The sequence below is a fragment of the Lynx canadensis genome, chromosome B4, assembly GCF_007474595.2.
Source record: "Lynx canadensis isolate LIC74 chromosome B4, mLynCan4.pri.v2, whole genome shotgun sequence".
NCBI classification, from domain to species: domain Eukaryota; kingdom Metazoa; phylum Chordata; class Mammalia; order Carnivora; family Felidae; genus Lynx; species Lynx canadensis.
The window spans coordinates 17,218,735-17,244,519 of NC_044309.1; the positions used below are offsets into that span (position 1 = coordinate 17,218,735).

Here is a 25,785-nt window from a genome sequence, read left to right on the forward strand (position 1 = left end):
ATATCTCAAAACAAACATTAAAAAAAAAAACTGTAGGGGGAAAACGTGATGATACGTTTTGCTTACAGTAATTTCCTTTCATATTGTTTTCATCTGCGACCCTTCTATACATTTTTGATGTTCACAGAAATTGATACAAAATGCTCATTTCATGTGATTCAGCACATTAACAACGTCAAGAAATTTGTTGAGACTCCTAAGTTAAATCAGTGGCATAAAAGATTTGTTCGGATTGCCAAGGCTTTTTGTCACTACCAACTCTGTATTATTTTCAAACGAATGGTCCACTTCATATACTTTACTGAGCATATACTACACACCGAGTATCGTGCTAAATAAATCCTGGGAAGGAAAAGATGAATTACACGAAGGCACTGCTCACAAGGAGCCTGGTTTAGCATGAAGGCAAGGAAGGTCACAGCTCATGGGAATACAAAGTGGTGAGCACAGTGGGCATGCATCGAACTGGCCGCCAGAGTGCTGATGCTGCAGGACGGTGGAGGCCACCAAGAAAGTCTCTTCTAAGGAGCTAAGTCTGACCTGAGACTTGGAGCATGATAGGGATTAGGCCAGACAGAAGGGATGGGGCACCTCGATGGCTCAGTTGGTTACGGCTCAGGTCACAATCTCATGGTTCTGGGATCAACCCCCACGGTGAGCTCTGAGCTGACAGTGTGGAACATGCTCATAATTCTCTCCCATCCCTTCCCCCTGCCATCACTCTCAAAACTTTTAATGAAACTTAAAAAAAAAAAAGGAGGGAAAGAGGTAGAGAGGATGATAGGGACTTAGAGTGAGAGTGAAGAGAAGCTTCTGGACAACATTGTTCTTTACCTTAGCTGTGAGTGTATGGTTTAAAAGAGGGAGGCGGGAGATGACACCAGAGAAGCAGAGGAGAGATATTAAGGGATTTGGAGCTTACCCTTAAGGCATTATGGAACCATGTATCATAGGTTTTAGGCATTTATTCATCCATTTAACAAATACTTGAGTACCAACCATGTGCTAGGCATTATTGTAAGTGCTGGGGACACAGATGTAAAGGACACCAACTCCTCACTCTCATAGAGTTTTTATTTCACAAGGAACACATGGACAAAAGTGAGCAGATATAAAAGTCTGTGGTTCAGGAGTCTGGAAAGAAAAGGCGGGCCAAGGGGTAGAGAAAAACTGAGAAGAGTGATTTTTTACATGGGGATGTTGGGGGAGCCTCTCTGAGGAAGCAGCGTTTTAGCAGAATGACTTACGTTGTGAATTCTCTGGCCTTACAGTAAGCTACCCGTGAAAAGACTGTCTCGGGCAGAGGGAGCTGAAGGTGCAAAGGGCCTGTGGCGGGAGTATGTGTGATGTGTTTAAGGGATAGCAAGGAAGCCAGATGTGGAACGAGCAGAGGCCAGGGGTTGAGAGGATGAGGTCAGAGAGACTGTGCCTGATCATGTAGGACTTTGTAGGCCTTTTATTGTGGATGCGGTAGAAAGGTGTAGGAAAGCAGACGTGACACCATAGGACTTGTGTTTTAGAAGGATCACTGACAGCATTGTGGAGAAGAGAATGGAAAGGGGCAAGAGCTAAGTCAGGGGAAATTCAGATTGTTGAGGTTGTTTCAGGGAAAAATAATGTCCTCCGTGCAAAAACTAATAAAACGGGTGCCTTTAGAAGCATCTCCTCTCAGTCCAATTCTTGTCCTGTCAGGTCATTTAGTAGTTGTGGTCATTCATCATTCAACTTAGAGATTAAGAGGACTGACATCAGACAGGGGTGAAGGGAATGAGTAGAATGAAAGGAGTCAGAGAGAAGAGAGCCGGGATCTGGCAATCTGTTGAACCTGGAACATGAAGAAGCCGACTCCAGCACGAGCTGTAAGGTTCCGCTTTCAGGAACTAGGTCATCAATGGTGTTATTCTGGGGAGAAGGAATTCAGGAGGAGGAGCTTGGCTGGGTAGAGGGATAAGGAAAACGATGACTGCGTTTGTGCACATGTTGAATTTGCAGTGTTACGAAGCACGCAGATGTCCAGCAGGCAATCGATTGTATAAACAGATCTGGAACTCAGTAGAGGACGGGGCTTAAGGTGCAGTCAATTCTTAGTAAGTCTCCGTGGACACTGAATTAGCAAATACTGAGTCTTTGCTCCCAGGGAAACGCAGGGGTAGGTTTCTCTGGCGATTTTAAGTTTTTCTTATGGTAGCACTAGGAGATAGGTACTTATAGCAGGACAATGGTCCAGTGATGCCCGTACATGTTGAATGACAAGTTGTGGGCGTTATGTGGACTCTGTTGTAGAGGAAACACGTTTCATGTTACAACGTGGTACAAAACCGATACTTTAACATTCCAGATATGTAAGTTTATGTATATGCTATACCTTAAGATTCTTCTATATTTAGTAGAGCTTAAATTTGAGAAGATCTCTCTCACCTCAAAGATCAATTTCAGCAATCACTTCTTTTACAGAAGGATGAAAGATCCGGTACAGTGAAGATATAATTTGATAGGTAAAAATTTGCTTTATGCGTAAGCTTTTAGAAAAACTCCGTTACAGAAACCAAAGTATAGTATGTTGCCTTTGTAGTTCATTATGCTGATGTACCACTGTATGACATGAAGGGAAAGAAAACTTGGAAAAATTTGAAGCTTTAAGTACATCTTTTGTACTGTTTTGGGGTGGTACATGACTTCTTTGGATGGACAGACGGCTTTATTTGTAGCCATAGGATTCATACAAGTTCTAACTTTGTTTATCCAGTTGTAATGTTGGTCAAGCATCACAATCTAAGATATCTACATTAGATACATTTCACACTTAGAGAATGCAGAAGAACATTACACTCTTAAAAATATTACTTGAATTAAGACAGTTAAGCCACAACAAGGTTATAAAGCTGTAGCAAGGTTATAATTGGAATAAAAATGTAAAGATAAGGTAAATGTAGAGAATATGTAAACAATATTAGTCATGTTTTAAAACACTATTATGAAAAAAAAATAATCAGAATATACCATTTTTATTTTTTAAACTGTTATTAAATTCAGTTATGTAGGGAAGTTAAAAGTGGAAGGAACTTCAGGTATTTATCACTCACTTTCGACATTCATGGCCAGTCTTGTTTCATCTCCAGTCCTCTCCTTTGTCCCCCAACTGTCTCTGGATTATTTGGAAACAAATCCCAGACGTCATTACAGATTTTATCTGTAAATATTTCAGTACCTATTTCTAAAGATTAGGGACTCTCTTTATTTAAACCATAATGCCATTATCATAACAATACATCCGTAGTATCATGAGATTTCTATTCAGCCATGTATCATTTCCTAATTGTCATATATATTTTTTATATTTTACTCACTTATGCGTTGTAAATATATAAAGTCAGGATGCGAATTAAAGTCCACAGTGATTGGTTCAAAGGTCCTTAAGTTTCTTAGTCTATAGTTTTCCATATATCTTTTTTTTTTTCCCTTGTAACTTTTTGCTTAAAGAGTCTGGGTCACTTATGCATAGTTTTCCATAGTCCAAAGTTTGGTAACTGCATTATAGTGTAGTTTATTTAATTGTTCTGTTTCTTATAAACTGGTAGATCCAGAAGCTTAATCGGGTTTTGTTTTTCCTTCCTGCAAGATTGTCACGAGTAGCATGTAACCAAATATTATTTTAAAGCAGGTATTGCAGGTGGTTTAAGTCCAGATTTTAAAGACATCCGGGTGAATGAAAGGAGTCTAGTCATAACATGTTGTGAGGCAGATGATTAGTGACTTAGCTTTTCTGCAGTAGTGGAAATTACCTCCAGGAATCTTCTGCACAGAACCAAATAAGAGGACTTGAAGGGTATTCTGTGGGGCTAGGAGTCTCAAGGAACCTGCCCTTCATGGTTGTAGTAGACACTGCAAGCTGCATGCTAGGCTTGACAGATCTATGCTTCTGGTGCTTCTGGCTATTTCACTTTGAGTTTAAAATTTCAGCTTCTCATTCACACTACATTTCGAGTGCTCAGTGGCCGCAAGTGCCTAGTGCCTGGCTATCGGGTGGACGGCATTGATACAGACTATTTCCATCATCACAGAACATTCTATTGGACATCCTGTTTTAGCTTCTAGAGAGATCATGGGGTAGACAGACTGAATGAAATTTCCCTGGTGTTCAAGCATATTTTTAGTTGATACTTTCTCTATAAACCTTATCGTTTGGATTTTTGCTTTTTTGTTTTTGTTTTTTTTTTAAATGTTTGAGAGAGTGCAAGCAAGGGAGGGGCAGAAGGAGAGAATCTCAAGCAGGTTCCATGCTGTCAGCAGAGAGCCGGATGCAGGGTTCGCACTCACAAACTGTGAGACCATGACCTGAGCAGAAATCAAGAGTCAGATGCTCAACTGAATGAGCCACCCAGGTGCCCTGTAGTGCTGCTTCTAATGGAGACCTACCCTTTTAGAATAGGAATACTGCAGGGCCATTCGTCTGTTGGTAGAAACCATGAAAAGTGTGTTTTTGGACAAGTTTGTTATAGATACCATTAACGTCTCTCCTGTTTTTAATGTTGTATTTCAGCTTGCTAATACATTTATCTAGATTATCATATCCAGAAAGCATACCAATAGGTAACAGTATAAACACAGATTAAGCTGATACAGTGAAAAGAAAGGTGGTGACAGTTGCTATGGTAACGTGGCCAGAAACAAACACATTGTTTCTATTTTACAACATTTTTATGAAATGATTTCACAGAGTGAAGTTTTACAGCACAAAAAGTAAGTCAGCACAGATAGCCAACTATTTTGATTCTCCTACTCAAACTGTTATACTGGAAGCAAATTTTATAGCTTGTTGAAAGAATTCCCTCAATTCTAAAGGTACTTTGGAGAGACAGCTCTTTTCAAAGGATACCTTTTATCAGCTCTGTTGCCTATGAACATTAACCTACTGGCTGTCCTACCTGCCTTCCAGGTGAAGAAATAGTGTAGCATTTTACTTTATTTCTATTGGGTCTAAAAATACTTTAATTGAACTCTGCTTAACCTTTTACAGCGGAAGTTCAGAGTGAAATTGAAAGGATTTTTGAACTTGCAAGAACATTGCAACTGGTAGTCCTTGACGCAGATACTATTAATCATCCAGCTCAACTTAGTAAAACTTCCTTGGCCCCCATTATAGTATACGTAAAGATTTCTTCTCCTAAGGTAAGTGGGGTTGTTACTGTCTGCTCTCTAATCACACTTCACTGTGGCGTTTATGTTGTGCTTTACACTTGCAAAAGGCTATGTTTCTAACATCAGGAGTGTGAAGAGACAGGGTAGTCAAGAGTTCTTAATATAAGCGAACACATGGCTTACAACAGTGATTCCTAAAAGTGTGGTCCCTGGTTTCCTGGAGGAAGGTTCTGAGAAACTTGCTGTGAGAGTCCACAAGGTCAAAATGATTTCCACAGTAATACCGAGACATTATTTTCCTTTTTCAGTGTTTGGGCATTTGCACTGATGGTGCAAAGGTGGGTAAAAGTTAAGTGTCCATGACTCGAGACTGGTACCAGACAGCACCCACAGTGAAGAAAACCACCACCGTGCAGTTGCACTGCGCAATGTCCTGACACAGGAGTAAAATTTGACTCTTCAATACAAGCCTTTTCAATATCCTGGGTAATGAAACAGGAAGTACATTTGAAAGTGCTTCAGCTACAGTTTTAGCAGTTAGCTATCTTGAGGACACTTCGAAATACAAACTCAAGTAGCTTCTTTTTTCATGGAACACCATTTTTATTTGAAAGAACAACTGGCATACTATGTTTATTCAGACTTGCTTATTTGGCAGATTTTTTCCCATTTGTCACCAGTGATAAAACTGAAGGTTTCAAACAAAAGAATAGAATTTCAGAAAATTCAAATCTACCTGAGAGCTTACCAGGTTCTCAAAAGACAGACTTTTCTGAGATTAGTGGTAATAGCAAATGTATTCTTTTAAAAATGTGTCAGAAGATCTGAAGAACTCAGTGCACCATTGGTTTTCCAGATGATGAATGAATGATGTTACAAATCATGCCTAGTAACAGATCCGTTCAAATTTCAAGACAGGGCAATGGAATTTAAGAGTAAGAGAAGTTCATGGATAGGGTGTTAGCTTTCACATGCAGACTGTCGTGAAGAAAGTAGTTTGGTGTAATGTTAAAAGACAATATCCACAGTTACCTGCAAAGGCTACTAAAATACTCCTCCTCTTCTGAATTCCCTATCTGTTGAAGGATAAATTTCTTCACATATTCCAACCAAAACAATACACAGTAGCAGGTTAAAAGTACGTGTAGCTAGGAGACTTTGCAAAAACTATAGATACCTGTGCAAAAATAAGTAATATGTTCACATGTAACAGGCGTATGCTCTAAAGCTCTTGGGGTTCTCAATTTTTGTAAACATAAAGGAGCCACGAGACCAGAGGTTTGGTAAGCTTCGGCATAAGCTCCATGCCAGCTGGGTATTTTTTTTGAAGCCTGCACCTGACGTGTGTGTGAACGCGTTAATTCTGCAATCTTAGACATTTTGTAGCTCAGTCTATTGAGCTGCTTCTTCAGCTGAGTGCAGATGTTCTCCCATTACACCTTATCTCGCACAGGTTTTACAAAGGTTAATAAAATCTCGAGGGAAATCTCAAGCCAAACACCTCAATGTCCAGATGGTAGCAGCAGACAAACTGGCTCAGTGTCCTCCGGTAAGTGGTCTCTCGGAACGGTACAATCCACTCTGCGTCCTCAGACCTGGCATCACATCCACAAGGCAAGCACACAAACACCGGACGGAATTCTCCCCACCGAGCCGTGGTCCTCACTCCCAAGAGGTGAACTGTCCCAGCCGTTCCCACAAGCACTTGTCTAGATCATGGCTTACAAAAAGCTACAGTGCATTCCGTGGTGACCGTGCACTGTTAGTATCTAATTGTCTTAAATGAAACAAGATTGTGGTTTCAAAAATTTCGTTGCTAAAATGGATTTGGGATTACTATTCACTTCTTTTTTTTTTTTTTTTCCAACGTTTGTTTATTTTTGGGACAGAGAGAGACAGAGCATGAACGGGGGAGGGGCAGAGAGAGAGGGAGACACAGTATCAGAAACAGGCTCCAGGCTCTGAGCCATCAGCCCAGAGCCCGACGCGGGGCTCGAACTCACGGACCGCGAGATCGTGACCTGGCTGAAGTCAGACGCTTAACCGACTGCGCCACCCAGGCGCCCCACTATTCACTTCTAATAATAGGGAGCAAGTTGCTGGCTCTTAACAACTGAGAAATTGATTTGAGACCATGTAAAAACAAATTTCTGAACACTCAAAACACCTTCTTCCTTCTAATCCCTCCTTTACCTATCATGCTTTGGGACCCTAGATCACCTCTGGGTTTTTGTTTTGTTATGATAGGCAGGTATAGCAGAAGCTATAAGAGTTCTGATTATATTAATTTTCTATTGCTTAGAATATTTTGAAGTTTGCACCCTGTCAACTCATCTGTGGTTTCAGCTTTTTTTCTGCCAAATTTCATGTCCTAAACGGGCCTCAGTCATTTCCAAGATTAAGTTTTTCATAGTCTCCATGTCAAAAAACAGGCCTCTTCTGTACTGTCCAGATTGTATTTTTGTTTTCTTTTTTTACTTCTCTTTTCTGTCGTGTCCTAAACAACTTTCACGACACCTTTCATATTCTGGTGATTGCCACGGTTAAGCATCGAGGGTTGTAAATGATGATCTCAGGCGGACAGACTGGCAGTTAGGTAAGGAGAAAGCAGGAGCACACGAGCAAATACAAAGTGGTGCAGCTCTTGAGCCCCTCCCTCGTGTGAGTGTGTGTGTGAAACTCACTCGGTGCGGGGCTGGCTAAGTGCGCCACCTGAAGTGTCTGTCTCTGCAGGAGCTGTTTGACGTGATCCTGGACGAGAACCAGCTGGAGGATGCTTGTGAGCACCTTGCCGACTATCTGGAGGCCTACTGGAAGGCCACCCACCCCCCCAGCAGCCATCTCCCCAACCCTCTCCTTAGCCGGACTTTAGCTACTTCGACTCTGCCTACTAGCCCCACTCAAGCCTCTAATTCACAGGTAAGAGGAGCTCTTCCTTACGCCCTAGAAACCGAGCTGCCTTAGGTCACATGGCCGGGATCCACTCCCAGTCACCCAGCACAGCACTCCTTCCAGTTAGAGCAGCTCCATCCACACTGAGTCATTTACGGGTACACAGCTCCCACTGAAGATAGTAAACAAACCAGGTAAACAACATACTACAGACGTATATAAACTTTAAAACTCCCTAACTACATGTCCTAGAAGACAAGGATAGAATTTCCTATACCATCTATATAGCACAACCATGGAATCAGACTGCCTGGGGTCACGTTCCCGCTCCACCGCTTACTCTGTATGTAAGTTTGGATAAGCTCCTCACGTGCCCCTTGCCTCACGAAGACTGATGGCAACCTGTCCCCTACGGCCGCTGCATTAATGAATTAATACACAAGACAGACTTAGGACAGTACATTCCTCATGCTAAGTGCTGTTGGGAGCACCTGTCATTTTACTTTTTTCCCCTCAATCCAAAGCCAACATCTTAAGCATTTTTTATCTTCCCATGTGTATTCAGGTAGAGGTAGTTAAATGTGCACTTGTGTGCAGAAAATCCTTAGGGCCCTGAATCTGATTTGAACTCCAAGAGAACATATAAAAGGATCCCCTCCCCCCTTCATTTACTCATTAAGGGGAAAAAGAAAGTTCCTCTGTATGCTGTTGTAGGCTCTTACAAATTCAAGTCCACTATAATGTAGTACAAACCTCAGAAATGCCACTGGGTGTTAGCAGACGTACGGAGTAACTGAGTAGGTGAGATTTCATTCTAGAAACTTAGAGGGGAATAAACCTGAATGCGTGGGCTTGCTTTTCTGACATGTTACTTCCTGACGCTCTGGCCTTGGCTCATGCCTGCGCTGGCTTCCTCCCGTGCCAGGGTTCTCAAGGAGATCCGAGGACTGCGCGCTCTGCTCCTGCCCGTTCCGCCTCCCAAGCTGAAGAAGAGCCCTGCCTGGAACCCGTCAAGAAACCCCACCACCGTTCTTCGTCCTCCGCCCAGCACCACAGCCATCGTGGTGGCACGAGTCGAGGCCTCTCCAGGCAGGAGACGTTTGACTCGGAAACCCAGGAGAGTCGAGACTCTGCCTACGTGGAGCCGAAGGAAGACTACCCCCCCGAACACGGGGACCACTACGCCCCACACCGCGACCACAACCACAGAGAAGAGCCCCACGGGAGCAGCGAGCACAGACACAGGGAAGCTCGACACCGTGCCAGGGACCTGGATCGAGAGCAGGACCACGGCGAGTGCAACAAACAGCGCGGCCGGCATAAATCCAAGGATCGCTACTGTGACAAGGATGGAGAAGGCATAGCCCGGAAACGGAACGAGGCTGGGGAGTGGAGCAGGGATGTTTACATCCGCCAGTGACTTCTGCCCTCTTGTGTGTTTGTTCTTTTTTTTTTTTTTTAAGTCTTGTATGACACCATCCTCAGACTAAATCTCTGGGGTCTACATTGCAGTCAGATGTGATCTGTCTTGTATACTCTGTATTGCTGTTGCTTGAATAGCAATAGCATGATTGATAAGGAGTATTAATATACCTTTTTTTTTCCTTTTGCAAGTGCTACGTAAGTTGGCCTCGTATGGCTGCAGTGCTCCGGTTGTATACTGGACTTTTCAAAAACTGTTTGGGGTAGCTGCCACTTGAACAAAATCTGTTGCCACCCCGGTGGCTTTAGTATTTTAAGAAACATAGTTGATGTTTTCAAAAATGTAGTTAATGTATCCAGCAAGCCAGAATTGGCCCAGATAAAAGTGGAATTTCCTGATTCTCCAGATTTTTAATATGTAGGCACCAGATCTGCATACTCATTTATCCATGGACCACTGTTTCTTGCTTGTACCTCTGGCTGACTAAATTTGGGGACAGATTCAGTCTTGCCTTACACAAAGGGGATCATAAAGTTAGAATCTATTTTCTATGTACTAGTACTGTGTACTGTATAGTTTGTAAATGTTATTTCTGCAAACACCTTCTTATGATAATTATATATATAATATATAAATATATATATATATATATGTTTGATCACACTATTTTAGAGTCTTAATGCCAAGTCAGCAGATTTGCTTTATGAATTACAGGGACTAGAGATGCCCACCTTCAGGAAATTTGTTATATCGTCTAGACACCTACCCCCATTCTCGTAGAAAGTCTGTACATACTGTAAATACGCGTGATTGCTTGACTTGAAAAGGTTTGATTTCTGAATGTTTTACCATCCTTGTAAGTTTATAACTTTGACCATAAATTATGGTAAATATAACCAAACTCCAAAGGTTGTTCTAATCCATGCAGTTCACACTGATTGTGACAAACACGTCCTGAGTAGTTAGTGTCTTATGTCGCTGCACTGGACTTGACGAGCCGGACCTCTCTGTGTGCAAGTGCGTCTGTGTGCAAGAGCGGTACGAGTGTGCACGAGTGACTGAGATGGACTCGAGACTGATGACCTAGAATTCTACCCACCTGGCTTTGTATTTAATTGTGTTACGTGTCGCTTTAATAATCCGTTGAGCAGTCAGGGAATGTGAGGAAGCTCGCTGCCAAAGGTGACTAGGAAGGCATCCATGTGCTGGCTCCTTGTGTTTGCTCCTAGAGTAAGAACACAGGCAACTTTTAACTGTGAGTGTTTCACTGGAAATGTACAATCTTTGTGTGTTTGAGTATTTGTTTTAGTAAGAAATGTTTACACAGCTTGTAGAATTATTTCGTGGGAAAATAAATTTTTCTACCTTCTCCCACCTCCTTTTCTAAACCTTGCCTATCGTTCCTGTGGTCTGTCTCCCCCAGATTTACCCTTCATTCTGTTCCTTACCACCAACTCCAACACGTCCATGTCCGTCAAAACCCAGAAGTGCTTCTTACAACCAAAGTTTCTGCTCTTCAGAAGTAATCAGGGCAAAATGAGGGGACTTGAAGTGAACAAAACATTAAGAATATCTTCCTATGTTAGACACCTGCTCTGAAGGGGAGCCCGGAAGATGCTGTTCTCCACGCCTCAAAGATAGCACTGTCAGCAGCTCACAGTGTGGTTGCCACGCTAAGGCTAAAACCTTCTCCGTGTCACTTATGTGTCCATTTTGTCCAGTTACGACTGGACAGGTAAGACAGTATTAGGTGTGCAAGTACCTAGCACCTGAAGTTTGTCCCTGGAAAAGGCCCATCTATAATTGCCTAACTTCAGATCTACACATTGTAAAATTATTATTAAGTCGGTTCATCTAGTTTTGTTCTGCTTCTTTGATTATTCCAGGTTCTTGCCAAATATTCTTGGAGCTTTATATGTAAAACTTTCACATTTAACTCCTTATTTCCCTCCCTGCACAGAAAAACTCAGTTTTACAAATGAGTTACACTTTAAGGGTTTTACCCGCTAATGGAAGAAACATTTTCCTCAGAATTAATCTTTTTGTTAATTAGCTCTGTACTGTTGACAAATTTATTTACTGAAGATAAAAATGGTAGACGTAAACATTTTTGATGTAAAATATTCGTATCATTGGGAAACCATATTCCAGTTACAGTTACCTGTATAAAATATTTCTGAACTTTCATCCCGATTAATGACTTTGGAATATTTAAATTCTTGAAATATAACTGGTATTTATCTTACTTGCTGCTACCACTAATCTTTCAACGAGTCATGCCAACAGATTCCGGTTTTAAAATTTGTATCTGGATTCTTAATTTTTCACCTACTGTGAAACATAGTAGTCCAAATCAGAGTATTCCTCAAAAAAACTATATTGCAGGATTTGACATGAACATCTATATGTGTGTAAACAGTGTGTTCTAAATTTGTAAATGAAGAAATAATCCCAAGGGCAATGGGAGATTTACTGATTTGTGGAATGTAAAATTAGTCTCTTCACTCAGCAAAGGCTTAATCTTAACCTACTCAGTTGTAGAATCATGATCTTTGTAGTCGACCTAGAAAATGCTGGAAATGTCCTTAATAGTTCTGTGTTTTATTGTCAAATCCGTTTCAGTTTTTCCTATGCTCTTTCTCTACTGCTCATTTAAGTTACTGTTACAAAAAGGTGCTGCTAAATGTAGGATGTCTTAGTCATACTGTACTTTGGGACAATGCCACATTTTTAACATGGTCTGCTATGCATTCCTGTTAAACATTCACTGTCAGCTACACTGAACTGTTCAACAAATCTGGTTTAAAGTCATTCATATAAAACAAATAAAGAGCTGGCTTTCTGCACTGTTTACTAGTAGAAGTATTGATTGCCATTTTAGGGATGATTCTGATAGTTGAGAATACGTCCTGTTTTCAACACCAGTGCCCACTTGTGGAGCAGCTCTCTCAAGGGCAACGCTAATCACGGACGTTACTCTAGCGACGTTCCCATGATGTCAGATAAAATGATCACGTACAGTAGGTAAAGATCCTTTAAGATCGAGCAGAGTAATCTTTCCCCTACATTAGTTTTACACGTGTGGCAATTCTTGATTCAGATTGTTTTTATTATTCCTTCGTTTTTAAAATGAAGATCCATCTTGACGTCAAATTTCAATCCTCACCCTCATCCCTCCGCTCAATGATACAATGCTACTAGTCTTGGACACTAATCTTATTTCCATGCCAAGGGTCACGCTGTTGGAGAAAACAGCCACTAGATCGTTCTGGGTCAATTATTTAATTCTGGTTAAATTGTATTTTCAATGACTTGTACTTCACTTTACGATTTAAAGTAAACTATGGCACAGGGTTTTGAAGTAAAATGTACTCACTGTTAAACTGAAATGTTTTTGTTTCACAAGAATATGTTAACCCTAAGTATGTTAAGAGATCATATATTAATTGTCCTCCACATTTCCCAGATTTTTTCCCCTTTTGTTCTATTTTTTTCTCAAACTTAAGTCCTTTAAATGTGTTTTATTTTCCAATTTGCCCTACTTTTTGAAGGAAAGAAACCCACTGAAACTGTCTATGTCAAAGCAACAATTTTTAACAATATTCTTTGTCCTGCTGTTTTTAATATGCAAATATTTTTCATCAGTTTTGCCTGCATTGTTTGTATTTTGACAGTTGTCGGTGTTAATCAACAGTTTACATGTTTACTGCTGGGCTCCCGGTCTGTGATTTTCATCCCAGCTTAGCACAAAAGCCTTTGCAGAAAGCCGGGGAAGAAATGGATTTTTTAAAACACACCTAGGGGCGCCTGGGTGGCGCAGTTGGTTAAGCGTCCGACTTCAGCCAGGTCACGATCTTGCGGTCCGTGAGTTCGAGCCCCGCGTCAGGCTCTGGGCTGATGGCTCAGAGCCTGGAGCCTGTTTCCGATTCTGTGTCTCCCTCTCTCTCTGCCCCTCCCCCGTTCATGCTCTGTCTCTCTCTGTCCCAAAAATAAATAAACGTTGAAAAAAAATTTAAAAAAAAAAAATAAATAAAAAAAAAATAAAACACACCTGAAGTCTGGAGAAATGTGGTGAGCTCTAGAGACAGAAGTGCCACAGGTAAATGTGTTTCTCTTTAGTCCAATGACATCTACTGGATAAAAGGCAGAATGAAGGATATAAAGAAGTCAGTCACACATTTGAATCTTATGGAGCTTGAAATATCTTTTCCCCCATTAAATAAGCACGTATTGATGATCTGCTCTAAAGCGGCGACAGAAAAAATAGGGTTCTTGCCTCCAAGACTTTCCCAAGCATGGGGGGGAGGGGTAAAGGGCATGGCCAGTAAACTAAGAGTGAGTGTGTCAAGTACCATGACAGCAGCAGAAGTAGGTCCTAGGGATATATGGAAAGACAGAAATGCCTAAGCCAACCTCGGAGAAGGATATTCAAGAAAGGCTTCTTCAAAGAAGAGGCCTGCTAAAGAGCTTACCTGATCCAAGAGACCTTGCAATCTTGATGGACACAATAGATAGAAGAAATTCTGAACAGAAACCTAGGAGGGAAAAAAAAGAAACTATCAGGTAGTTGTTCCCAGTTGTCCACCTTATATGCCCAAGGCTGAGAAATTCTGAGATGATTCCAAAGGAAGTTAACAAAACATTTAGATGTATTTAATACTATATAAGGGCTGGGTATTGAGTACTTAAATATATCTTATCTAAAAAGCAATAGGATGAAGCAAGCCTAAGGTTATAATTTTTAGTAAGAGCAGTCACATTGCTGCTAACAGCGGCATGTCTGGTCCCTTTTAGGGGATGTTCTGGATTTTGCTGGATTCCAGATTTGATCATGAGGTACCCTTTTTTTGTCTTCATCTACCATACTCACAGTTGCTTTGTCTGATGTTGGGAGTTCTGTGAATGTGTTGATGTTCAACAGAACACCAAAGCTTGGCTCTAAGGGTCAAGCCAGTTCCCACAGTTATCACAATAACTTGCAGAACAGGTGTTCCAGGGGATGATGAAAGGTACCCAAACTGTGGAATACTCTCATAATTTTAATCTACAGAGTGAAGAAAACATTGTAGTTTTCAGTTTAAAAGCACGAAAAAAAAAAAAAGTAAACATGGTGAAGACACACTACCATTTAGGAGAGGTCCAGATTTCATTTCAAAGAGTTGACTGATCAAACAGTAAGCAGAAAACCTCAGATAAACGCTCACCTCAGTTATGAGTACATGAAAAACGTTATAGTTCCCAGGCCCTGAATTTTTAGAGAACTACCACCCCTTAGGAACTCTCAGGAACAAAACACTACTTTTTATCAAATTAAGTATTACTCATTTTATTCCTCTTGTTATAATCACAGATTTTAACATTAAAAATGATTTGTATTCTTCGTACATTAAACCACAAAACCCCAAATGAAAATATGCTCCAGATATCTGTAGGCATCTCATTTTCTTTATACTGTGCTAAATCCTTAAGAAAACACATATTTTAAACACAAAATATAATCTTGTACCACCCCCCAACTACCTCCTCCGTGAAGCGGTCTCTTAAGCCTCTTGCTCCCTGGTACAACAGCTGGCAGCCTTTTCTGTTTCCTTAGCAACTATGTCATCAATCACCAGGCCTGACAACAGTTTGATTAAAAAACAAAACAAAACAAAAAAAACACAAAAAAACAGGAGGGAGGAAAGGAAGGAAGGAAGAAAACCAAACAAAACCACAGAGCTAACGTTTGGAACTTTCGTTTCTATGGATCCTACGTGCTTTTGCATTTTATGAATTTTGCAATAAAAAAACCTATACAATCTCTATTTGCCAGCCAAATCATGTCTTCTATTCTGGCATCTCCGAGAGAAGCAATGTCAGTGTCCCGAACTGGCACAACAGATGGATCAAATCGCTGCAGCTGTTTCAATTGTTCAGATGATAGGCCGGCTCCCATCATTCCTTCTCCTCCAATCTGTGGTTCCTGGGTGGAGAAAGGGAAAAAAATACGAATATCCTATAGTTAGTAAGTGTGCCTGTGTACAATTTAAAAGACAAAATTGAGGTATAAGTACCACCAATTCCAAAAATAGATAAATGTTATCTCTGTGGAATATACGTGCGGTTTTTCTCGGTGGTAACAAATGGTCACCTGATGAATGACTATCTGTTAGGACCCATCTGCTCATCAAGTACTGCAGCTTTGCCACATTTTAGCTGTATGTATTTTTTTTTTTAATGTTTATTTTTGAGAGAGAGGAAGAGAGACAGTGCGCGAGCAGGAGAGGGAGATACAGAATCTGAAGCAGCTCCAGGCTCTGAGCTGTCGGCACAGAGTCCAACGCGGGGCTCGAACTCAGCAACCATGAGATCATGGCCTGAGCCGAAGTCGGACGCTTAACTGACTGAGCCGCCCAGGCAGCCCTGGCTTTGTGGTGTTAAGCAAGTAACTTTACCTGTCTGCTCATCTACGAAACAGATCAAGTACTCAGTTCTAAGACTTCAAGAAGGTGGTGGTATGCCCGGCATACAGTGGCCAGTCAGTGAAACATCATTATCAACAACAGTAATAAATACAAATTCAGCTTTATCATCACATTCCCCAAAGCGGACCTAAAGGTGCCTTTCTCTGACCCACACCAATTGGATGATAAAAGTCTTCTATTGTTGTTTTTAAATGTACTAGAACAATTATTACAAAGAGATAAAGTAAGACTGTGTCAGTTGGTTTAGAATACAGAATCATAAGGAACTGAGTGATATGTGTGAACCATGACCGCAAAAGATCGACAATCCTAACTTCAGTCACCAATGCACAAACGTTTACGTACTACTGAAAACCTATCGTTTATTAACTCCTGGGCAGAAAGTTTCTCTCTCTTTTAGGTATATATTGAGTGTTGTGTATACATACACACACACACACATAAAATTCAAGTGAATTCTGAAGTCTTCCTTTCCTCTACAAAGCAGTTATCTTAACTTCTGAGTCTAGAAACCGTCTCTCAATTTTTATTCATATATCCCAATTACCTACTAGAATTCTGTACAGGAAGGTTACTGAGGTTAGACGTTTAATGTATCTAATTGAATGTGAGTATTGTTACATATTTAAATTAACCTCAAACATCATGAGGTAAACATATAGTCATAATATAGTTCTGATAAAAACCAAAACAGGTCAAATAAAGTGTAAGAAAACTTTTAAAATGTTACATATTTTATGTAACAAATTGTGAAGAAGCAATAATCCTGAACCATTTTCTTCCCTCTGCTAGTCTTCTGATATCCCAGTTATTATAGCTTATTTGATTGAGAAAAAAAATGCTCAACATACTCCATACCAGCAAAATGCAGGACCAGGAGAGGAAAGGAATAAACGACTCTTTAGGAAAAGAAAGGTCTGCATAAACTGAACAAGAGCCACAGGTGAAAGAAACCTGTAACACAAGTACACCCGAGCTCTGTGGCATTTTAACACAAGGGCAAAGAACGAAGACGGGGAAAAACTGCTGGGACGTGGAAATTCTCTGTTCAGTGTCAAATGGATCTCACTGGAGGAACATGCTTGTCCATTGCAGTATTTGTTTCTGAAGTTTCGCTGGACACATTTTTCATATGACAACCTCGTGTTTATCACCACACTCATGATTCTGTGATTTGTCACATTACACAGAGAAAACCGAACTTACTCATACCTGGGGCTGAAGCTGGAGGCAAGGAAAGGTTGCGAGGGCCCAGGCAACCTGTTCTTCGTTTTCCGCCAGTGTGATGGTGCACGTGCTGTAAACCAGCACGCCCCCCGGCTTCAGCAGCTCAACTGCCTAAACAAACATGTGATCAGACTACGGGTGTACCACAAGGCAAAATCAACATTTTACAGGATTTTATATCTGTAGGACACCTTTCAAGTGTTTGGGATAAATGTTCTGTGTGATCAAGACTCACTCTCTGAGTAGTGTTCCAGCCCAGGTGCATTTCACGCTCTTGGAACTGTTAGTGCACTGACACCAAGACTTTCCTAAATGTAAGCATTCACTTTCACTACTTTAGATACCCCTTTTTATGCCCAAAATCACACATGGACACTTTGTAAGCCATCCTCCTTTCTGAACTCTGTACTTATGTGCTCAATCGCCTTCTCCATTTGTCTACTATCGAATTTGACGTGTCTCAAACTGAACACCTGTCTTCCAAGACCTTTTAGAGAAGTGCTATTTTCAGGCCCCCAACCGGAGATGATCTTTTACGCCTCTCTTTCTCCTGCACTCCCATCCGCTAGCAAATTCCATTGGCTCTACCTTTAAAATATATCCAGAGTTTGGCCACCTCCCCTGCCATCATTCTGGTCTAAGCTACACCGTCTTTCGCCTCCTTCTCAGCCTACCTGCTTCCTTGTCTGCCCTCCTACAATCATCTCCAGACAGCAGCCAGAGAGCAGTGTTTTTAAAACTTGTCACTTCTCAGCTCAAAACCCTTCAAATGTCTTGACTTATCACTTGTGGTCCAAGCCCAGGTCCTTACGGTGGCTTTCAAAGCCCTACACAGAGCAGGCCTCTGGCTGCCCTTCTGACACGCCTCGCTCACTCTGCTTTAGCAACACTGGCCTCTGCTGTTCCGGAACACACAGGGCACAGGCCCACCTCAAGATCCGTGCACAAGCTTGGAAACTCTTCGAATTCTCTGCGTTGCTTCCTCACAATCTTATCTCTGTGTATATGTCACCTTTCCAGGACTGCCCTCCCTGACCATCCCAGGTAAAACTACAACTACTCAAATCCAGCAATCCTACCTTCCCTTCTTTAGTCGGCTCTGTTACTATACATAATAACTTACTCATCTGTTTATATCTTCCTCCCCATTTGGAATAGACACTCCATGAATAAGGCAGGGGTTGTCATTTTTTCACGGCTATATTGATAGCACCCAGAACAGTCCATATTGTGTTATGGTCAGGTGCTCAATGAATATTTGTCCAGTAAATAAATGAATCAAGAAATAAGGTGTTAATAAGAAAATTAATTTTTCCCAAATAACTAAAAACTGTATCTTTTCACACTCCTAGATATTTAAAAACATTAAAAAATTTCTTTTAATGTTTATTTATTTTTGAGAAAGAGACAGAGCAAGAGACAATGAGCGGAGGGGCAGAGAGAGAGAGGGAGACCCAGAATCTGAAGCAGGCTCCAGGCTCCGAGCTGTCAGCACAGAGACTGACACAGGGCTCAAACCAACGAGCCGTGAGATCATGACCTGAACCAAAGTTGGACGCTTAACTCAGTCACTCAGGTGCCCCAATATTTAAAAACATTTTAATGAAAGTCTTTAAAATACATCCTATACATAGTATACTATTATACACACACACATACACACACACTATATGCCATCTGGTATTTATAAATATGAATAAACTATATAATAATATATACCATCTATACTACATATATGTATTTTTATTACATATAGTATATATTTGTGCCTTCTTAACTAGAGTATGCTGATGAAAATTTAAACTTTGTAAATGTGTGCCAGTTACTGTTTTAAGCATTTTACATGGATTTTCTCAATTTACTTATAACCATGAGGCATAGTTACTATCTCCAATGAGGTGACCCTATCAGGTGGATTTATAGTCCCCATTTCTCATATAAAGAAAACAATGTACCTAAAGTCACTCGTGTGGAAGCTGCACAGTTCCAAACAAGATAGTGTCTGATTATAAAGTCCACGTTCTCCATCAACACAACTCCGTACTAAACGGCAAATGTGCTATATTCTGAACTCTCTCTCGTAGCTATTCCTTTTCATTGAGATCACTGCATCTACTCCTAAGAAACCTTTTAAAATGTTCTTTCTGCTTTGACCTAAAAAAGAACAAAAAGCCCAGTCTTTTAAAACAGTGTCTTAATTTTACCCTCAACTCAGAGTGGGTTTCAACCATAAGTAAAGCTTCCTTTTTGCTGTTTGCTGTTTTAACTTCCAGGATGTGCTCTTTGAAGACTGAAGGAAAAGTTAAATAAATACCCTGAGTACCACCTTTGGGTATAAAAGGAGATACTAGAGAGATGAGCAGAAACATGCTCAAAGGTAACTTTAGAGACTGCATAATCACAGTGTACCCATTTGCTGCAGCCTATGCATTTATAATTGCAGGGCTGAGAGAAAATAACAAAGTCATCTTTGATCAAATGCTCTCTACATTGCGAAATCCACTGAATCATGTTCGCAAGTCGGAAAGAAATCCTCAAATGTTCTATTTGGGTTTCTCTTGAAACGTGCTAGAGACCAGTGAAATTAGCCAAGTTTTTACGGTTCTTCTATATTCTACACTGAATGGTCACTTCTCATTTTTATTGATGTGTTTCCCTTCTCCTGGACTCTTCCCATTTCTAATACACTATCGAAGATGATCCAGGAACCCTATAAAAAAAGAGTAACTCATTTATATCCCATTCTTTACACATCAGTTAGCAACTATGATGTTAACAACTCAGTGACTTCTTAAGATGTATCAGAATGTTGGAGACCCATTAAATGTCTCAGTGAAGAAATTCTGCCTCTGCCTGTAATAAAGAATGATCAACACAAATGAAAGCTTCATTATTTAAACTAGGTTTTCTCTGTCCTTTTCCATGTGATAAAACAACATAAAACTTGACATTTTAACCATTTGTAAGTGTACAGTTCAGGGGCATTAAGTACATTCACACTGTCTGCACCCATCACCATCACCCATCTCCAGAACTTTTCAGTTTCCCAAATGCAAACTCTGTACCCATTTGAAACACTAATTCCACATCCCTCCAGCCCCTGGTAATCTTTCTTCTACTTTCTATCTCTAAGAATGTTCCTATTCTAGTTACCCCATAGAAATGGAAACAGACAGTATTTGTCTTTCTGTGTCTGGCTTATACCACTTGGCGTAAGTTCCCGAAGTTCATTCATGTTGTGCCAGAATTTCCTTCCTGTGGAAAGCTGAGTAATATTCTGTTATACGTGTACACATTTTCTTATCCATTCACCTGTTGATAGACAAGTGGGTCGTTTCCCTATTTTGGTTATTGTGAGAAATGCTGCTATGAACACTGCTTCTCAGTCTTTGAAACATCAAAGTAGCGAAGGTCAACTTTTTTTTTCATATCAAAGGATCATCACCTACCACAGTAAAGAGTTTTCTCTGTAATGGCTGATATGATGTCACTTCTTTCAAAGTCCAAGAACAAGCCATGTTTGGTCTCTGTCCCATTCCACTGCATGGTGCATCAAGAAGAATTCGGTCAAAAGATTCTCGTAAGAATGGAGGTTTTCCTGTGAAGAGAATTATAAACAGACTTGTTATGTGCCTATAGGTGTAGAATAGAAAACTCCTGACATAGGGGTGCCTGGGTGACTTAAGTCTGATGAGCGTCCGACTTCGGCTCAGGTCGTGATCTCACAGCTTGTGAGTTCGAGCCCCGTGTCAGGCTCTCTGCTCTCAGCACAGAGCCCACTTCGATCCTCTGTCTCCCTCTCTCTCTCTCTGCCCCTCTCCTGCTCATGCTCTCTCTCAAAAAAAAAAAAAAAAATATATATATATATATATTTAAATAAAAAAAAAAGAAAACTCCTGAGATAGAACCAATGATCAGAAATTTAAAATCATCATCTAGACTACAAAGAAAAACAATTTCTCCTTTCAAGTAGCTGGTAAAACTAATTCTGACATATGTAAAATGGTTAATGTAATTATTATAATTGAGGGTTATTCTGTTGACACAGTGCAAATTAAGGCCTAATCATATGAGACTTTGTATCCCCAATGTCACAAGCCACAATTCATCAGAGCGAGGACCTGGAATTCATTCTAGTCATACTGAGAGCGGACACTTCTCTCAGCAATCCCTACTGCAGACAGCCCCCCAAAAGAATACCTGTTAGGTTCTAGTCAAATATACTGGTTCTGAGGTTCCTCATTCTCCTCGCTTTCATGGCCATCAGCAAGGCTATGCTCTAGAGTATCTCCTTGTATCACATGAATAATGTTCTCCGCTCCGACTTCTGAGTTATTTAGTGTTACTGGAGAAAATCATGAAACCGGTCTGTTTATATATTTCTGCTATTTAATAACTGCAAGATACTGCTGCTGACTGCCCTCACAGGAAGCCAGCTGACTGCCCACGGGAACCACAGCAATGTTCTGAGAACCACAAGATCACCTGCTTTTCTCTGACTGCACAACTGTCATACATGAGCTCTTATCAATTTAACTCATCTCCACATATAACCTGCATTCTCACCCACAGTCTCAGAAGATCTTCTCAAAGTAAACAATAATTTTTAAGGTTTTTGGTACATACTGAAAAAATGCTCCAGAAAGATTATAGCAATTTACACTTTCATTACGATTATACTCATTCTCCTAAAAATCTTCATCAAAGAAGTTATTATTATTGTTGTTGTTTCATTGGCCATTTCTATTTTTCCTTTATATGGTCACCTTTCTTGTTTTGTCCTTTCTCTACTTAGACTGTTGGCTTTTTCTTACTGATCAGAAGAGCTACAGGGGTAGTAGCTGCTTTCTGCACATGATTAGCTCCAGGATGCTTCGATGATCTCCTTTTGCTTTTCCAGCTCTCCAACATCGATTTAACACGTTCCTTACACTATTTTTTTATACCAAATTGTCTCTCTTAGAAAACCAAAAACTCTCCCACAGCTACCTAAATCTCTTGAATAAACTCCTTACACTAACAAATAAAGACCTCTTCTCTAGCTTCTCGACTACTCCATGTACTTCCCTAGCTACCTTTCTCAGTACTCAGCCACATTCACCAATGTTAAAAAAAAAAAAAACAAAAAACCCACATCACTTTGTTACCCAAAAATGTCATGAGCTTTGCTATTTCCATGCTTCTGCTAATTCTATTTTCCTGAGATGCCCCAGCACTCATTTCCACTTGTCAAAATGCTATCTACCCTTTCAAGCCCTAACAAATGTCACCTCCTCAACCTAAACTCTTTTTTCTATTGTCCCTAGAAGAAGTAACCCATTCCTCTGAGTTGCCATAGCATTAGGTATCTTTTGGATGTATATATATATTTTTTTCCTGAGAGAGGGAGAGCAGGTGAGCGTATGAGCAGGGAAGAGATGTAGAGGGAGAAGGAGAGAATCTTAAGCAGGCTCCATGCTCGGCACAGAGCTCAACATGGGACTTGATACCATGACCCTGGGATCGTGACCTGAGCTGCAATCAAGAGTTGAGTGAGCCACGCAGGCACCCCTTGGATGCAGAGTCTCATGCACACTAGCGTTCAAGTGTTACTTCCATCTAGACACTGAAAATTCCTAAAAAACAGGACAAGCAAGCCCACAAGATACCTTTGTATGGACTAGAATTAAGGTATGCGTATCTCTAGGTTAACATAGTTCTGCACCATGATAAACAGAGCACAGGCTGGCCTTCAGCCCCTCAACATATCCCCCAGCCAGGCACCCTTGTACAGAGCAGAAGCAAATGCCATGGCCTTGACAGGGATAGGGACAATGCCAACTCACTGAACTCACTGTTCTTAATAAGTACCATTTTCACAGAAAGCAGTGGGTAATTATTCAAAAATTGAGACATTCCTAAAAATATTCTAGACCTGTCTTAGATGAGACTAAGATCACCAAATGACCACAAAGATACATGGTCCAAGAGAAATCTCTCTTGTTCAAAACTAGAAAGCCATGAAATGAACATTTAAGGCTTGTATGCAGTTTAGGAGTACCCAAATTTTTATTTATCCAAAGCTTTTTCTCAATATATATTCTTAGAACAACCTTTAGTGATTTCTAAAACTGCATTCGTTTGGAGTGGTGTGTAATTTAGGAGCAATTTTATGATGGAAACAATAAGACTGGGACAACATTTGGAATGAGGGGATACAGACCTTCTCCCCGGTGCAAGAATTATAACTGGTAAAAACTGTAACAAAAGCGAAAACCACCATTTAAAGTCTCTAGAAAATGCCTGGGACATACATCAAATGAAGAAACACCTATTAAAGAGAATCTAAGAAATGTGAGTATCTGTGGTATCTGAGCCACAATCCACTCACACATGCTCTCTCTCAAAAAATTAACATTAAAAATTATAAAATAAAATCACCTTAGTATGCAACGTAAGAATTTTAATCATATTAATTCAATTTACGCAGCAGGTAAAAGTCACCCTGAAGTAAACGGGAAGAATTATTGATTTTGTGCTCTTTCATTTTTCAAGTCAGTATTTATTCCATGTCCAGCTAACAATTTTTGTGCATAAAATTTATGCACTAGGAATACAAATTATTTAAAACTGTGAAAAAAATTATATTTTCCGAAGATAGCTATGCCAATACCTTCCATCCCACATGCCCTTCAATTTGACATTGACTCTTCTCCCACAAGAGGTGGGGTCTAATGTTCCTTTTCTTTTATTGTGGACAAGAGCAGAACTGATACTACATGACTTCTGGACTAAGTCATAAAAGGTTGATACAGCTTCTGCCTGGGGCTCTTAGGACACTCATTCTCAGAACCTAAGCCACTTGGTCTGAGAAAGCCCAGTCGGTACACATGGGAGAGGCCACGTGTAGGTCCTATCTGAGAACCACCATCAACCTCCAGACATGCACGTGACAGATAAAGCTTTTGAGATGACGCTTCCCTCAGGTACCCAGTGACTGCTAATTGCATCAGATACTCAAAGTGGGAACCACTCAGAGGTCCCAGTCATTCCCTCAAACTGTGAGAAATAATAATAAGATCACTGTGTTAGGTCACTAAGTGATGAAATGATTTGTTACAACAGCAGTTCATACCCAGAACTGTTTAAAAATCAAAACCACCCTGCAACTTGAAATCAGTGCATGGTTAAGAAGCCACTGAATCAACTTCTTGCCACCTTATACTACACACCTCACTCATCCGCTCAGAGGACTTCGAACTCTTTCAACTTAAAAAGAAAAGAAAAATTTTATTAACTAAAAGGAACTCGGAAAATTCTGTTAAATGGCAGCATAGGAAGATCTTGAGCTCACCTTATACCACAGACACTAAACCAACAACTGTATCTACTGCAACCGATTAGGAAAATCTGAAGACTGGGAGAAGAGACCTTCCACAGCTAGTCACAGAGAGAAGGCCATCTCAGAAAGGGTAAGAGGGCTGGAGACAAGGTCAATAACCAAACTCCTCGTGTGAAAAACCACAAAAGGAAGGGACATCACAAACATAGAGGAGTGAGTGGATCAGAACCCACAGCAGGCAACCTCAGTCCGGGGCATTTACTGGGAACATGAGTCTTCACGATATCTGGCTTTGAAAATCAGCAAAGCCTAAAAATGGGAGCTCTGACAATCCGGCGATATCAGTTGATTTTTCAAGAGAAACTCTGCAGCCCAGAAGGATGCCTTCAAAGTGCTGAAAGGAAAAACCTACAACCCAAAATACTCTACCCAGCAAAGTTATCTTGAAGCAGAAATGAAGGAGAGAGAAAGAGTTTCCTGGACAAGCAAAAGTTAAAAGAGTTTATCACCACTAAACCAGCCTTACAAGAACTGTTAAAAGGAATTCCTTAAGAGGTAAGAAAAGCCTGTAACTAGAAGAAAAATATAAAAGGAAAAAAACTTCACTGGTAAAAGCAAACATAGAGTGACCATAGTAAATTAATCACTTATAAAGCTAGTATGGAGGCTAAAACATTAATGTTGGGAAATCACATACATCTACCAAAATCAGTCAAGGAATATACAAAATAAAAAGACATAAATATGGTATCATATACATAAAATGAAAGGGGAGTCAAAATTTATGCTTTTAGAATGTGTTCAAGGGACGCCTGCATGGCTCAGTTGGTTGAGTGCCTGACTCTTGATTTCAGCTCAGGTCATGCATGATCCCTGGGGATATGGGATAGAGCCCTGAATCTGGCTTCACACTAAGCATGGAGTCTATCCCCTCCACCACCACCGCCCCCCCCCCGCCACAACTCATGCTCTTTTTTCTTTAATTTTATTTTTTATTTTTTAAATTTACATCCAAATTAGTTAGCAAATAGTGAAACAATTTCAGGAGTAGATTCCTTAATGCCCCTTACCCATTTAGCCTCTCCCCCTTCTCACAACCCCTCCAGTAACCCTTAGTTTGTTCTCCATCTTTATGAGTCTCTTCTGTTTTGTCCCCCTCCCTGTTTTTATATTATTTTGGCTTCCCTTATGTTCATCTGTTTTGTTTCTTAAAGTCCTCATATGAGTGAAGTCATATGATTTTTGTCTTTTTCTGACTAATTTCATTTAGCATAATACCCTCCAGTTCCATCCACGTAGTTGCAAATGGCAAGATTTCA

General features: G+C 40.5%; 2 protein-coding genes across 10 annotated transcripts in view; one reads left to right on the top strand and one right to left on the bottom strand.

Moving 5' to 3' along the window:
* Nucleotides 1-10,373, top strand: part of CACNB2 (calcium voltage-gated channel auxiliary subunit beta 2) — a 198,542-nt gene extending 188,169 nt beyond the window's left edge. For all 4 annotated transcript variants that reach the window (XM_030320881.1, XM_030320884.1, XM_030320885.1 and 1 more), the window contains exons 10-13: nucleotides 5,018-5,169; nucleotides 6,593-6,688; nucleotides 7,873-8,058; nucleotides 8,957-10,373. In XM_030320881.1, coding sequence (XP_030176741.1) covers nucleotides 5,018-5,169; nucleotides 6,593-6,688; nucleotides 7,873-8,058; nucleotides 8,957-9,451 — 929 coding nt within the window. In that variant the 3' untranslated portion in view covers nucleotides 9,452-10,373. The remainder of the gene's footprint in view (nucleotides 1-5,017; nucleotides 5,170-6,592; nucleotides 6,689-7,872; nucleotides 8,059-8,956) is intronic.
* NSUN6 (NOP2/Sun RNA methyltransferase 6) overlaps nucleotides 997-25,785 on the bottom strand; it is a 73,580-nt gene continuing 48,791 nt past the window's right edge. For 2 of the 6 annotated variants that reach the window (XM_030320887.2, XM_030320892.2), the window contains 8 exons: nucleotides 20,595-20,743; nucleotides 17,131-17,256; nucleotides 14,325-15,416; nucleotides 13,927-13,989; nucleotides 13,506-13,587; nucleotides 10,554-13,251; nucleotides 3,084-3,145; nucleotides 997-2,274 (listed from right to left, as the gene is read on the bottom strand). In XM_030320887.2, coding sequence (XP_030176747.1) covers nucleotides 15,204-15,416; nucleotides 17,131-17,256; nucleotides 20,595-20,743 — 488 coding nt within the window. In that variant the 3' untranslated portion in view covers nucleotides 997-2,274; nucleotides 3,084-3,145; nucleotides 10,554-13,251; ... (1 more) ...; nucleotides 13,927-13,989; nucleotides 14,325-15,203. The remainder of the gene's footprint in view (nucleotides 2,275-3,083; nucleotides 3,146-10,553; nucleotides 13,252-13,505; nucleotides 13,588-13,926; nucleotides 13,990-14,324; nucleotides 15,417-17,130; nucleotides 17,257-20,594; nucleotides 20,744-25,785) is intronic. The other 4 variants (XM_030320888.2, XM_030320889.2, XM_030320890.2 and 1 more) reach the window with 4 other exon arrangements.